Source organism: Chrysemys picta, chromosome 4 (assembly GCF_011386835.1).
Source record: "Chrysemys picta bellii isolate R12L10 chromosome 4, ASM1138683v2, whole genome shotgun sequence".
Lineage (NCBI taxonomy): Eukaryota > Metazoa > Chordata > Testudines > Emydidae > Chrysemys > Chrysemys picta.
In genome coordinates, this window is record NC_088794.1 from 23,977,271 (window position 1) to 23,991,375 (window position 14,105).

At 54.3% G+C, this 14,105-nt stretch overlaps 1 protein-coding gene across 3 annotated transcripts in view; it reads left to right on the plus strand.

Moving 5' to 3' along the window:
- The window catches only part of PACSIN1 (protein kinase C and casein kinase substrate in neurons 1), a 55,140-nt gene extending 41,044 nt beyond the window's left edge, over positions 1-14,096 (plus strand). For all 3 annotated transcript variants that reach the window (XM_024111068.3, XM_005309679.4, XM_042858116.2), the window contains exons 2-10: positions 159-288; positions 1,306-1,462; positions 2,207-2,442; positions 3,145-3,300; positions 4,020-4,195; positions 4,708-4,828; positions 4,986-5,110; positions 6,869-7,062; positions 7,729-14,096. In XM_024111068.3, coding sequence (XP_023966836.2) covers positions 226-288; positions 1,306-1,462; positions 2,207-2,442; positions 3,145-3,300; positions 4,020-4,195; positions 4,708-4,828; positions 4,986-5,110; positions 6,869-7,062; positions 7,729-7,838 — 1,338 coding nt within the window. In that variant the 5' untranslated portion in view covers positions 159-225 and the 3' untranslated portion in view covers positions 7,839-14,096. The remainder of the gene's footprint in view (positions 1-158; positions 289-1,305; positions 1,463-2,206; positions 2,443-3,144; positions 3,301-4,019; positions 4,196-4,707; positions 4,829-4,985; positions 5,111-6,868; positions 7,063-7,728) is intronic.
- The last annotated feature ends 9 nt before the right edge of the window (positions 14,097-14,105 follow it).

Sequence of the window (14,105 nt, forward strand, 5' to 3'; positions counted from 1 at the left end):
TTTTTAAAAGGCAGAGATCAGTTTTCTGTTTTTTTTACTGGAAAATTTTCAACGGGGGCGCCCTATAACGGGCTTTGGCAAAGTCTGGCAGCAGCTGGCAGGGCTGGGCTCTCAATGATGCATTCTCCCCTGCTGACCCTTGTCATTCCTCCAACCAGTGCATGAGGTCTGGTGCTTCCCAGAGAGTGGCTGAGCGTGTGCATTAAACCCCGAGGAACGGGAACCATGTCGGGCTCCTACGATGAGTCTGCGGCAGCTGCGGAGGAAATAACCGACAGCTTCTGGGAGGTGAGTTCCCCCCGAGACCCCCTGAGAGACATTGAGCAAGCAGGGAGGAGCAACAGATTGTACCTGATGCCTCCCCTGGTGCCTGGGTGGGCTCTACTGGTGGAATAGCCAGGTGCTCCCACAGCCCTGGAGGGTGGCATCTCTGCTCACTAGGGTTTGCTCTGCACTCTTTTCTGAGCAAACTCTCGCCACTAGAGGGCGCCATCGGCCTCCTCAAACAGCCACATTTGCAAACCGAGGTGGCAAAACTATACAAATGGGAAGCTCCCCCTGCTGGCTGAGCCCAGCAAAGACCCTCATCTGCAACACCTGACCACCCCTGCAAGAGGCTGAACTCCCCATGATCGTCAGAGCCAGGGACAACCCCGGCGGCTTGACATCTCGCTGGAACCCGGCCTCCTGCCCAAGGCGGCGCGAGCTGTCGCAGAGCATCGAATGCCGGCTGCGTTCAAATTGGAGATGCAGTCGCTGCGCTCTCAGGGCCTGAACAGCAGAAGCACTGTGTGTTCCCAGCTCAGCCGTTGTCGGTGCTCAGCCGTTCAGTCGGGGCTCGGCACACGCTGTAGGGTGCCTAGAGAGCTCCGTGACCTTGCATGGGGGAATGAGTTATGGAGAGAATGTAGTGTTCTTTCTGTCTTTTGAATGTGACCCTCTGAAATGCAGCCTTGCAGCGCACGGGCCTCTCCTCTCAGGAGAGCAGCGTTACAGACCTGTCGCAAGTTACACGTGAAAAGAAATCACCTGGTTTTGTCCTAGTCCCATCCAGCCACAGCGTGAGACAACAGCAGAATTAAAATAGACCCGCTTCAGCCTCCAACCTCTCACCCGCCCTCCCCTCCTCTCCTCTCCTGAGCCAGTCTAGCACCACTCACTCCAGAAATGGCTGATTTCACCCCCAGTCCTCTCCTTCCCCCCGATTTGGCCTGGTGCCGGCGCTCACCATTCCCTCCTGTCTCCAGAGTGGGCATGGCTTGGCCAGAGCCGTTGTTCCCAGCCAGCTGTCCATCTCTCTGGCAGGTGGGGAACTACAAACGGACAGTGAAACGGATAGACGATGGGCACCGGCTCTGTAATGACCTCATGAACTGTGTCCATGAGCGGGCCAAGATCGAGAAGGCCTACGCCCAGCAGCTGACCGACTGGTCCAAGAGGTGGAGGCAGCTGATCGAGAAAGGTATCACGACCCTGCCTCTGTCCACAGCCCTTCACGGTGTGAGGGCACTGCAGCATTCACCCCACCAGGGAGAAACCCCAGAATGGGCCCTTGGTGATGGAGCTCATACATTTCGCCCTGAAAATTCTTTAGATCTATATTTTAATTTCCTCTAATAACTAGATCGAGTTGGCTGGTAGTGCATGCCTCACTGCCCTCTTCTGGATGGAATCAGAACTGCTCGATTGTGTGGCATAGGTCCCGCACTGCTAATGGAGATTCTCCTCTTGCTCGTGTAGCAGGGGCCTGTTTTTTTGGAGCTGGAGGATCTCAATTCTCTCCCCAGCCCCTGTTGCTGTGAAGTCCCATCAGGTAATAACTGTTGGCTTCCTGCCTGGCCCCAAATTATCCAATTCAGCAGGCCGTCCAAATTCAAAGAATTGACTTGTTTGGTTTTAACCCCACCAGTCTCCCAGTCAGCAGTCAGAAATATGCCAGACAGGGGCATTTCAGCCCTCTCAAGGGGCAGCAGCATGGCATATGGGTTAGAACCAGGGACAAGGAAACAGGACTCCTGGCTTCCATTCCTGACTTGACCCCTGACTTGCTGCGCTTCCTTGAACAAGTCACCCCCCTCCACACGCACTGTACCTCAGTTTCCCCAGCCATGAAATGGGCACTTTGTGGGTCTCACGGACAGGAGCCACTAGAGAAGGGTCAGGCATTGCCATGACGTCGATTGCTTACCTCATCCCCATCCCGCAGGCCCGCAGTACGGCAGCTTGGAGAGGGCGTGGGGAGCCATGATGACAGAGGCGGACAAGGTGAGCGAGCTGCATCAGGATGTGAAGAACAGCCTGCTGAACGAGGACTTTGAGAAGGTGAAGAACTGGCAGAAGGACGCTTACCACAAGCAGATCATGGGAGGCTTCAAGGAGGCCAAGGAGGCAGACGACGGCTTCCGGAAAGCGCAGAAACCCTGGGCCAAGAAAATGAAGGAGGTAGGAGACAGGGCAGGGTGGAGCAGGCCTGCTGACCGAGAGGAGAACCACTGAGAGCCTCACGATGTCAGGGAGGAAAGATCACACCTACTGTACCCACACTGCGCTGGGATGGGGGCCAGGTGCCCAAGCCACTCACACAGGCACCAGAACATGTGGTGGGGGGGGGAGAAGGTGCGGCTGTATGGCCAGAGGTATTGGTTGTACCTTGGGAGCAGTCAGGAGGAAGATGCCTGTTGTAACCACAGAGGCACCAGTCACAGCTTGCAGAGGGTGTGGGGGGCATAGTGTCCAAAGGATCCCCATCTTTGGTGAGGCACCAGGTTTCTGATGTGCCATTGGGAGAACCAGTCATTCCTCAAGGGGCGGCAAACAGGTGCCTGTTTTGCCCATGGAGTTTCCCATTCAACACCTCTTGCGCTGTGCCTGAGACAATAATAACAAGTACCTGCCCGTTCTTCTGCCACTAGCCCCAGAGGAACTCTGTTCCGAACACACCATTGCCCTTGAGCGAAGGTGGAATGAGACAAAACCATGCCCAAGTCTCCATTCGCAGGGACGGGGAGACACAGCACAAAGGCAGGGTGGAAGTCCAATTGCAGCACAGAGATGTTTAGGGGAAGGGATAAGGGTTATGGGTAGAACATCTGCAAACATCTGTCCTGGGTTCCTTCCCTCCCTCACCCCACCTCCCGGCAACAGGTGGAGACGGCCAAGAAAGCATATCACCTGGCATGCAAAGAGGAGAAGCTGGCAATGACCCGGGAAGCCAACAGCAAGGCAGAGCAGTCCATCACTGCAGACCAGCAGAAGAAGCTCCAGGACAAGGTGGAAAAGTGCAAGCAAGATGTGCAAAAGGTGCGAGCTGCTGCCCTGGAGGGAAGGGGGAGGGTGGCCGGACACATGCCCAGCTCCCTACGGGTCCGTGGTGAGTCATGCTGGCAGAGCAGCCTGTGGGTAGCTTGCCCTGCTGCCAGGGCTCTGTGGATACACAGCTCCAGTGTCCTAGGGCAGCCAGGACACCATGCACTGGCACTTAGAACCAGGAGAGATGGGAGAACCCCACTCTGCCTCCTCCAGGAAGGGGCCTTACCAGGTTACCAGAGGCTATTGGCCTTTTTCGTCCTTGAAAGAGGGGCTCTGGTGATATAGCTGCTTCTTCCATCTCCCCTTCCACAAAGGATCTCAGCCCCTGGGTCAACCCCAAACAACTGTAGTCTGGGTGCAGCAGGTCCAGCTGGTGGGGCTGCAGGTGCAGCAGAAGCAACAGTTAGGGGAGAGAAGGCCCGTTCCCCTGCTGGTATAAAGCAGCGCCACTCCAATGGAGTCAGACCCTCACCCAATGTAAATTAGTGTCTTTCCAGGGGAGTCAGGTCTTCAGCTGGTATAAATCACAGCTCCATTGACTTCAGGGCTGGCTGATTTGTCCCAGCTGAAGGTCCAGGTTCCCTGCCCTCACAAAAATGAAGATGGGTTCATCACAAGCTGGACATGGGGTGGGGAGAGGCTCTGTCAGGGCCCAGGCAAGGAGCTCTGGGGGCCTGGGCTTTAACCTTGGCCCCGGGTTGTACCCGCAGACCCAAGAGAAGTACGAGAAGGTGCTGGAGGAGCTGAACAAGTGCACCCCACAGTACATGGAGAGCATGGAGCAGGTGTTCGAGCAGTGCCAGCAGTTCGAGGAGAAGAGGCTCATCTTCCTGAAGGAGGTGCTGTTGGACATCAAGCGGCACCTGAACCTGGCTGAGAGCAGCAGGTAACCACGCCCACAGGGATGGTGGGGCAGGACGGGAGAGCGAGAGCAGCAGCATATAGGAACTACAGGGATCTCCAGTGACTTGACTGGCCGGGCTGCCATGAACCAGGCCCCAGAGGATGATGAATGAGCTCAGGTACCCAGCAGAGGCTCCCAAAGGCCAGTCAGACCCAGTCACTCTTAAGGGCAGATGGAGGGCAGAGGGCTGGAAGCAGCGGCTCCAGTCGCATCTAGGGATATCCCTGGCTCAATGGCCATGCCAGGCGGATTTGTGCAGAGGCCTGGCTCCCTCCTGTGGCCAGCAGGAGGAATGCCAGGCCTGAGTTCTCTTGGGAGTCCCGCTTGCCCCGTAGTTCCAATCCATCCTCCCATAATCGCCCCGACCGCCGCCTTCTCTGCCAGTAAGTGTCCGCAGCCCTTCCCCGGCTCATCTCGAAGGAGCTTCAGTCATCCGTGAGCGCAGGGGGGCACCCGGGGTTCCTCACTTCTGCTTTGCTTGTGACCTCCCTCAGCTACACCAACGTCTACCGCGAGCTGGAGCAAACCATCCGCGTGGCAGACGCGCAGGAGGACCTCAGGTGGTTCCGCAGCACTAGCGGCCCGGGGATGCCTATGAACTGGCCCCAGTTTGAGGTGAGGCTCCCACCTGCCCCGCTCCGGAGGTGGCTGCCGTAAATGGGGAGGGGGTAGGGTGGGGTTTGCACTGGGCATGGGGAGGGGAACAAGGCAGGCAGGCGGGTGAAGAGAGCCCAGCAGGCGCACAGGGGCACATGTTGCTTTGTGTCTCCAGGAGTGGAACCCGGACCTCACGCACACGATAACGAGGCGAGAGAAGATTAAGAAGAACGAAGGGGTGACCCTGACCAATGCCACTGCAGTGGGCGAGTCAGCAGCAGTGGCCGGGGACCGCGGCAGGTGACAGCGCCCAAGCTACGAGAAGGGGCCCTCCGATTTCCAGTCCACAGGGAGGGATGGGGAGGGCTGCAGAGACACAGTGGAGGTGGGGGGCAGTGAGCAGGAACATACATCAGTTATTCTTTGTTTAGAAGCCCTCTCGTGCAATTTCGTTTCACTGTGGGCAGTTCCTGGGGGATATGCTATGATACGGCAGAGGGACGCGGTCGCGTCTCTGGGCGGGCGGTTCCCGGGGGATACGCTGTGATACGGCAGAGGGGACGCGGTCATGTCTCTGGGCAGGCGGTTCCCGGGGGATACGCTGTGATACGGCAGAGGGGACGTGGTCGTATCTCATGGCTGGCGGTTCTGGGGGATACGCTGTTCTACAGCAGAGGGGACGCGGTCGTGTCTCTGGGCGGGTGGTTCCTGGGGATACGCTGTGATACGGCAGAGGAGGTGCAGTTGTGTCTCATGGCTGGCCGTTCTGGGGGATACGCTATGATATGGCAGAGGGGACGCGGTCGTGTCTCTGGGCGGGCGGATCCTGGGGGATATGCTGTGATACGGCAGAGGAGACGCAGTTGTGTCTCATGGCTGGCCATTCTGGGGGATACGCTGTGATACGGCAGAGGGGACGCGGTCGTGTCTCTGGGCGGGCGGATCCCGGGGGATACGCTGTGATACGGCAGAGGGGACGCGGTCGTGTCTCTGGGCGGGCGGTTCCCGGGGGATACGCTGTGATACGGCAGAGGGGACGCGGTCGTGTCTCTGGGCAGGCGGTTCCCGGGGGATACGCTGTGATACGGCAGAGGGGACGCAGTTGTGTCTCATGGCTGGCCATTCTGGGGGATACGCTGTGATACGGCAGAGGGGACGCGGTCATGTCTCTGGGCAGGCGGTTCCCGGGGGATACGCTGTGATACAGCAGAGGGGACGCGGTCGTGTCTCTGGGCGGGCGGTTCCCGGGGGATACGCTGTGATACGGCAGAGGGGACGCGGTCGTGTCTCTGGGCGGGCGGTTCCCGGGGGATACGCTGTGATACGGCAGAGGGGACGCGGTCGTGTCTCTGGGCGGGCGGTTCCCGGGGGATACGCTGTGATACGGCAGAGGGGACGCGGTCGTGTCTCTGGGCGGGCGGTTCCCGGGGGATACGCTGTGATACGGCAGAGGGGACGCGGTCGTGTCTCTGGGCGGGCGGTTCCCGGGGGATACGCTGTGATACGGCAGAGGGGACGCGGTCGTGTCTCATGGCTGGCCATTCTGGGGGATACGCTGTGATACGGCAGAGGGGACGCGGTCGTGTCTCTGGGCAGGCGGATCCCGGGGGATACGCTGTGATACGGCAGAGGGGACGCGGTCGTGTCTCTGGGCGGGCGGATCCCGGGGGATACGCTGTGATACGGCAGAGGGGACGCGGTCGTGTCTCTGGGCGGGCGGTTCCCGGGGGATACGCTGTGATACGGCAGAGGGGATATGGTCGTGTCTCTGTGCAGGCAGTTTCTGGTGGATATGCTGTGATACAGCAAAGGGTCTTGGCTGCCAGTCCTGTAACTTCCAACTCTGGGGCAGCGATCTGAGTGCCAGTGTGACTCAGCCCCTTGTCAGGTGAAATCCAGCCGCTGAAGCCCCAGCTCTCTCTGGGTCCGGGGAAGGCCCTGGCAGCTGCCCTTCTTACATTACCTCTTCTGCCGGGACCCACACCCTCCTGCCCCCCGGGTCCGTGCCTCCCTCCCTCCCTCTCTTCACGGCACTTTCTACCCACTTTGCATTCCCAGCGTGAGCAGCTACGACCGCAGCCAGCCCTACACCACTGAGTGGTCGGACGACGAGGGCGGCAACTCCTTCAGTGCCAGCGAGGCCAATGGCGGCGCCAACCCCTTTGAGGAGGAGCCGGTAGGGAAGGGAATGCGTGTGCGAGCTCTGTATGACTACGACGGGCAAGAGCAGGATGAGCTGAGCTTCAAAGCGGGTATGGCACAGGGCACGTCCGGCAACTGGCGCTAGCCCCCTGGCACAGCAGAGGTTGCGGCAGGGGGACTGGGACTGGGGTGGGGGGAGGGAGGGGAGAGCTGGCCCTTTTAAGAGGTATCTGCCCAGCCGGAGATCTGGGGCTACATGAGAGGTTTTTTGTTGTTTTGTGAAAGTTTGAGTTAACTCAGTGGCACTATGTCTGACTTATCCAAGCCCCCCAATGTTTACCCTGAACATATGGGGAAGGGGGAGGTTTCTGGCTCCTCATACACTTATATAAGACAAACAAGGCATGGCCGGTTTTGCTCCAATTTTGCAGAAACCACTCACCCCTGGCCTGAACCTGGAACACGTCCATCCAGGGGGAGTCACTTTGGGAACGTTATGAGTTAACTCGGGTGGTACAGAATAGAAGTTGGGACACAACACACACATCCATAGAATCCACTTTTTCAATCTCTATTACATGTCCCCTTCCAGTAGCTGGATAAGTACCTTCCGCTGCTGTCAGCCCATGGAGTTACTCCTTCAGCTCGAGTGGCAGAGTGCCAGACTGTAAATTCAAGGTTCAGGCCCCTCTAACCACCCATGGTGTGTGCATTCAGGGTAAGAGGGCCACAGGCGGACTGGCAATGAATTCTTTATTTCTGCTTTTTTGCCTCAGGCGACGAATTAACCAAATTAGGTGAAGAAGATGAACAAGGATGGTGCAAAGGGCGTCTAGACAATGGGCAACTCGGCCTTTACCCAGCCAACTATGTGGAGTCTATCTAAGCTCATGGTGTTCTCGTCATTGCTGTCTAAAAATAAACAAACCCTCCGTCGTCTTCATTTCTCTACACCAGCCAACCAGCCATCTTGCCGTCTGGTCACTCACGCTGCACCATTAGAGATTCAAACATATTTTCCAACCAAGCTTTTATTTTTTTAAGAGCGGTCTCAGAAGAATATTTTGCATACTGGCTTTTCTTCCTCTTCTAAGATAATGTGAAGCGAAAGGTCGACGTTGTCCTTTTTTTTTCAAAGCAAAAAGCTAATACCTCAAGATTTTAAAGCCCAACCAATGAGGGCATTTCCGGGGCTTCTGATTGGTTGGCTTTTAAGGCTATTATAATCATAAGCCCGCCTTCCCATTGGCTGGAACTGTTCCGAAACACACGGTGCGTCAACTACGGGGACCGGTCAAATTTGCCCTATTTGAACATAACCAAATTAAAATGGGAGGAAATGGAATTTATCCCCTTTTATTTATGTATAGATTTTTATACTCACCTTCCCTAAGCATTGTCTTTCCAATTTCTCCGTCTTTGCGGGCGGACAGGGGGAAAAGTATCTCCCTACCTATCCTTTGCCCTCTCCCATTCATCTCAAACCACATCCATGTACCGTACATCTCCCATCCAGCTGAACACCCTGAGTCTTTGAGTTGGGCAAGGATTAGGGCTCATTGATGTCTTGCAAGCAGGAATGGTTGCCTGTAATTTAAAGGAAGATTCCTCATCCCAGTGAAAGCTTTGGGATTTTTATTTTTAGAGTATGGTCTTCCCCTCTTCCTCCTCCAATCAAACATCACCATGGTGTGGTCACTAGTATCGTATTGTCATCCTGGACCCAGCAAAGGCTTACTTCCAATGCTCTTCAGTGACATTACATCACTTCCTCAGTCCAGGTTCCCAGCAAGGCTGTACAAGTTCTCTGGTCCGAGACAGGAATGCCTCTGTGTCTGGCAGCACCTGGACATGCTGGAGCAAAGGCACCCATGGACCCTGAACCACAATGTGGACTCCTGCTCCCTTTTCAGGAGATGCTTGGTACACCTCTGTGGTGTGGAGAGCTATGTAGGCCTGTGAAAGCTAATGGAGGCCTGCACTCTGGGAGGGAGCGAACTGGGCCTTGAAATGCATCACCTCTTCTTTGGAGATTTGCAACGCTGCTTCACCGCTGTTGGAAACCTCTTCGTAACAGTGACAGGAGCTAGGGTGATTCACGGTGCCAGGCTGGGATGAATCTTAGGCCTGGCTCAAGACCTCCTTCCTGGGAAAGGAATCTCACCAGGGACCATCAGAGGGACTATTTTTCTGCCACTGAACTAAGGTGGGACCAGACTTCAATGTCCCATTCTTTGCACTGGAATGTGGTGGAGATTTATGTTTATTCCAACCAGATGTGGATGGGTGCAGGAGATTCCCTTTACATGTGCAGGCTTTCTCCCCCAGCTACCTGATGGATGGTGCAGGGGGCATGGAGAGGAGTCGCCTGGCATTCGGACTGGGTGCCTAGCGTGGGAGATGCTCCAGGCCACCACCCTGCCTAGGAAGAGTTACAGGTGAGAAGCAGTAAATGAAGCCTGCACTAGTGTCAGACAGGAGAGGGTCCCTCCTTTAGGCGGTGGCAACAAGGCTAAGAAGAACTCATCTGCATAGCTTTGTGCACCTGGTGTGGGCTCTGGACGCAGCTTCCAAGAGGAGAGAACTTGGGACTGGATTGGTGCGTATGGAATGGATTCCGAGCCGGGAGCCCAACTGGTGTAAGGGTGGGGATAGGTGCGGACGCTGCAACACAGAGGAAAGACAGCTATAAAGCAAGCTGCTGTTCCTTTCCCCAATGAGAATGGGTGTCCTCCAGCCCCATTCATGGCCCCAAGTCCTGTCGTGAGCGCCCTGGAGGGACTGTGAATAGGATTCCCCAGCAGCTGCTCTGCACTTTCCTCATGAAAGGCATTTTCACCCCATAGGCCCTGCTGATCACACATGACCTGTCCCCTGACTTCCAAGCCAAGCCTGCACTTCTGCTTGCCAGCAGTCTAGCTGTGGGTGCTCCATTGTAGCCAGCATGCAGTTCACCCCTGTGCAACTCCATTGACCTCAGGGAGCTTAAGCAGGGGTGGATTGGACCCTGAGACTTTCCTGAGCCATGATAATAGCTGCGGGGCGTTCTGCATCAGCCCCGAGAGAAGGAAGTAAAGAGTGTAGGACCCAATTCCAATCTCAGTTTCACTGGTGTAAATCTGGAGTAACTCTGCCTGAGTCCCAGAGGTTTTACTCTGGATTTAGATCAGCATCAGGCCTAAAGGCAGTGGCATGGGAACCAAAGAGTAAATGCCAAATGGAAGAGAACGTCAAAGCAAAATCTGTCTGGAGTGAAACACCAGGGTCACCTCGCGGAGAATAAAAGAGGATGGGGATTGGTGTTTACTCTGATCCATGGAGGAAAGGGGCCATTACATCGCTTGCCAAGCCCAACCCTACTAGCACTAATCACGCCTGTGGCTTCTTCCATCAGTGGCAGATGGAAAGTCCTCATAAGGGCACAAAGGCGGCATCCCAGGGCTATGAAAAAACAATCCCTTTGTCAAACGCTACGTGGAGCTGCAGCATCTCAGCTTTTTAACCCCCCACAAGCCAGGATAGCAAAGTGAGGACCGTGGGAGAAAGGGACACTTGCTTTTACTTCTGCTTCAATTGGGCAGGGGATGTGAATACTGGCTGGTATCCCATGGCAAATAGAGCCTTTGTTAGAACGTCTTCCTCACATGCGTCTGACGAAGTGGATCTTCACCCATGAAAGCTCCAATATATCTGTTAGTCTTAAAGGTGCCACAGGACTCTCTGTTGCTTCCTTGTTAGGTTTTGCTAGAGACAAGCAGGCAGGAGCTGTTCAAAGGGTCAAGTGTCCTCTGGAAAACAGGGATGGCCATTCCCCAGTGGCTTTGGCCTGAAGACTGAGATAACACCAACAACCCGTTGTCCGTGGGAGAGGTCACCAGAAGACTAAACCACCACACAGCTACTCATGTTGTCATCACTATCTGTTGCACTAGCGACACGCCTGAGCCTATAACCCTACGTCCAAACAATGCAGGTCTGAATTCCATCTGTATTTGTTATTTCACAGCCCTGGGATGCTTTGTAAGTGGGGCCTACCAGCAAGCCCACGCTGGAAGGAGCAGCTTTCCTGATCACGATGGGAGGGTGTTGCTCAGTAGGCTCACAACTTAACCCAACTCAAAACCTTCCCAGGAGAGAAGCTGGCAAAAGCAAACCTAGTTATCTAAGCGGTTTCCTCCTGTTGGCAATGAAGTTGGGTCACTTGTCATCCAACCACATATTTCCTTTCCTAATCCCTGGGTGAGCTACCGTGCTCCTTAAGCAGCCTCCACCGGGGCAACTTGTGTCTTGGAGGTGCAGAAAAACAACAAAGAACATTTTATATAGCGGATTCAAATTTCATATGGCCCACGGGCGCATATGGGTAACAGGTTATCTGCCATTCCTTGCGGTTCAAGAGAAAAGCTCCCCCTGATTTTTCCATAGGAAGCCACAGATCATTGCTTATTTATCCCCCATCATCTTCAAATTCATCAGCCGCCTCCCCTCCACGTCCTCCTCCTCCTCCTTAACCTGTTTAGTTCATGAATTATTGACTCCAGTGACCAAGTGTTCTTCCCGCCCGAATAAATGTGCTGCATACTGGATAACATAGACAAGACCTCTCCAACCTTCAGCTCTATTTCTTCCATTAGTTAACAAACAAACAAACAAACAAACAACAAAAGTCAAGAAAATGCTGTTGTCTCAGCACTGCACCTGTTTTTTGTACATTGATTGTGTAATTTAAAAAAGATATATATATATATATATATATATACATATCTATATATATATTGTGATTGTATTACTGTGGATACGACAAAAACAACAAAACGAGTAACTGAGCTATGTAATTGTTATATGGATTTTAACCCTCCTTTGAGTCTTGTGCTCAAATATCTCCCGGTGTAGATGTAACTGTCACCTTTACCAGATGAGTATTACTTTGGGGTTTGGTTTGTAGCAGGCAGTGGGTATAGGGAGTAAGAGCAGCGCCAGCATGGCAGGGGAGAGGGGGCACTTAGTGCACTTCCTGCACAGGAAGTATGATGCCTCCCTCTCCCCATGCCTTCCACCTCCACCCATTGCACGCCGAGTTATCGCTACACCTGAAGGAGGCGTAACAGGCCCTGTTGTGTTCATCCAGAGAAGCTTGAGAACCCGGGGGCCTGGTTTTCAGAAGTCTTGAGCGCTTGCTGACTTCATCTGGAGTTGTGGGGGCTCAGTCCCTCTGACCACCAGGACTTGAGTGTTCTGAAAACACGTCCCTACAAGGTGCTGAGAAGCTGAGCCTGTTGCAGGAGCAGGCCGGAGCTGGGCTGGGAAACAGGTGGAAAAGGCCCTTTGCAGCAAAGACCAACTCTGTTATCACTCCTCGTAGGAGATGGGTCAGGACCTCCACCATGAAGCCTTTGTTGATGGGGAGGAGGGATTGGCTCAAATCCCTGATGCTGCCACGAGGGCTTTGCTTCCAAGTCAGATCCAAAGCCAGATGGGGACGGGGGAGTCTAAAGTTTTGCTGTCAGGATGAAGCCAAGATCCTCGCAAGATTTTGAGTCTCCCCCGATCGAGTTGGGGGTGCGTGTTTGCCTTCCGCTTGTTTGCTTTAACACGCTTAGGCTGTGGTCATGCAGCACTGGATTTTAGCATTGTCCAACCCAAAGCCCAAGCCTAGTTCCAATTCAACCCCAAGCCTGAAAGGGCGGGGGAAACCCAATCCTCATAACCACCCCCTTAGCCCATCTCGCCTCCTGATGTTCGGTTCCAGGAATGTTTGGCAGGCCCTTTTCCACGCTGCAGCTCCAGGTCAGAGGAGCTTTGAGTTTGGAATGGCAGGAGAGGGACACTTAGGATTTATTTTGATTTTGCCAAGCTCAGAACAGCTCTAATGCAGTGACTACAGGGCCTTGATCCAGCTGGGACAGAAGAAATAGCCCTTACGTCAAGTGGGTGAAAGGTTTCACTGTGGGTAAAGTGATGGGAGTTGCCATGTCCTGCATGGAAGGCACTGGAACTTCCGCTCTGAGTGTACGGTACAAAGGGGAAATCTTTTATGTTGCTCCAGTGAAGTCAGCAGACCCACATCCATGAGGAATTTGGCCCATTCTCTTTAGAAAAAGACACGTGCCCTGTCTCCCAAGCCAGCCAGCCTCGACCAGCACAGCCAGCATAACCAGAAGCAGACGCTTCTTCTCTCAGTAAAGGTCCTTTGCAGGAGAGTTTCCCCTGATGCCAAGACTCCCCAAGGAGCAAGCAAGGCCCAGACCAAATGCTTGGGTGAATCACAACGTAAGAGCGCAGTCCTATGAGGCCCTGAGCACTCTGAATTCAGACCGGGCTCAGACGGAGTTTGGAGGCCCCTCTGTAGGAGTGGTCCCTACATTATCCAACAGCTTCCTGGAGTGGGTTGTAACCCAATAGGACTGAGCTGAGACACTTTTAGGACAGGCTCTCAGGCACAGTTTAAGAATATTTAATCTGCCACATGGAGCATGTCCTCTACTTCCTCCCCTTGACTGCTCCACTGAATGGTGTTCGCTCCTAAATCCATTGAACATCGCCGCTGGTCACCCAATCCCTCACTGAGGCTCGGAAAGAGTTTCGCAGCTGGGGAGCAAACAGCTCCCAGGGGAATAATTCTATATTTAGATGGAAGGTCATGGGACGGGCAGAGCACGCAGGGCAAAGCCTTTACCCTGGCAAAAGAATGTTGCAAGCACTCGACCCTCCCCCTTTCCCCACAGGACCGAACCACGCCAGAAAATAGCGGGGTTAAGAGAAGGCAGACCAGACCTATGAGGCTTTAAAATGGGTGGCTGCTGGTTTATGGCCGGGGAGGACATCAAGGGCTCAAATAGAAGGGAACAGAGTTTCCAGCGGTTGAGATAATGCCACTAACTGTCTGTCTAGCTCTATACTCATCTCTCAAGGGAGAAAACAGAAATGGGGGCATGGCCTTTGCTTAACGTTTCCCATTGGAGCCCTGGGGACTTGGGGGGCAATCTTGAGGCTGTAATTAACAGTGTTACTGTGAGCAAAGCTACACTAGGAGAAGGAGCGTGTGTTTCTGGCACGCAAGGCTGCCTCTTCTTCCATAAAGGGGAAAAAAAAAGATAATACTTAAAAAATACAGTAATAAAGAAAAAGGATTATTTTATTCATGCATGGTGTG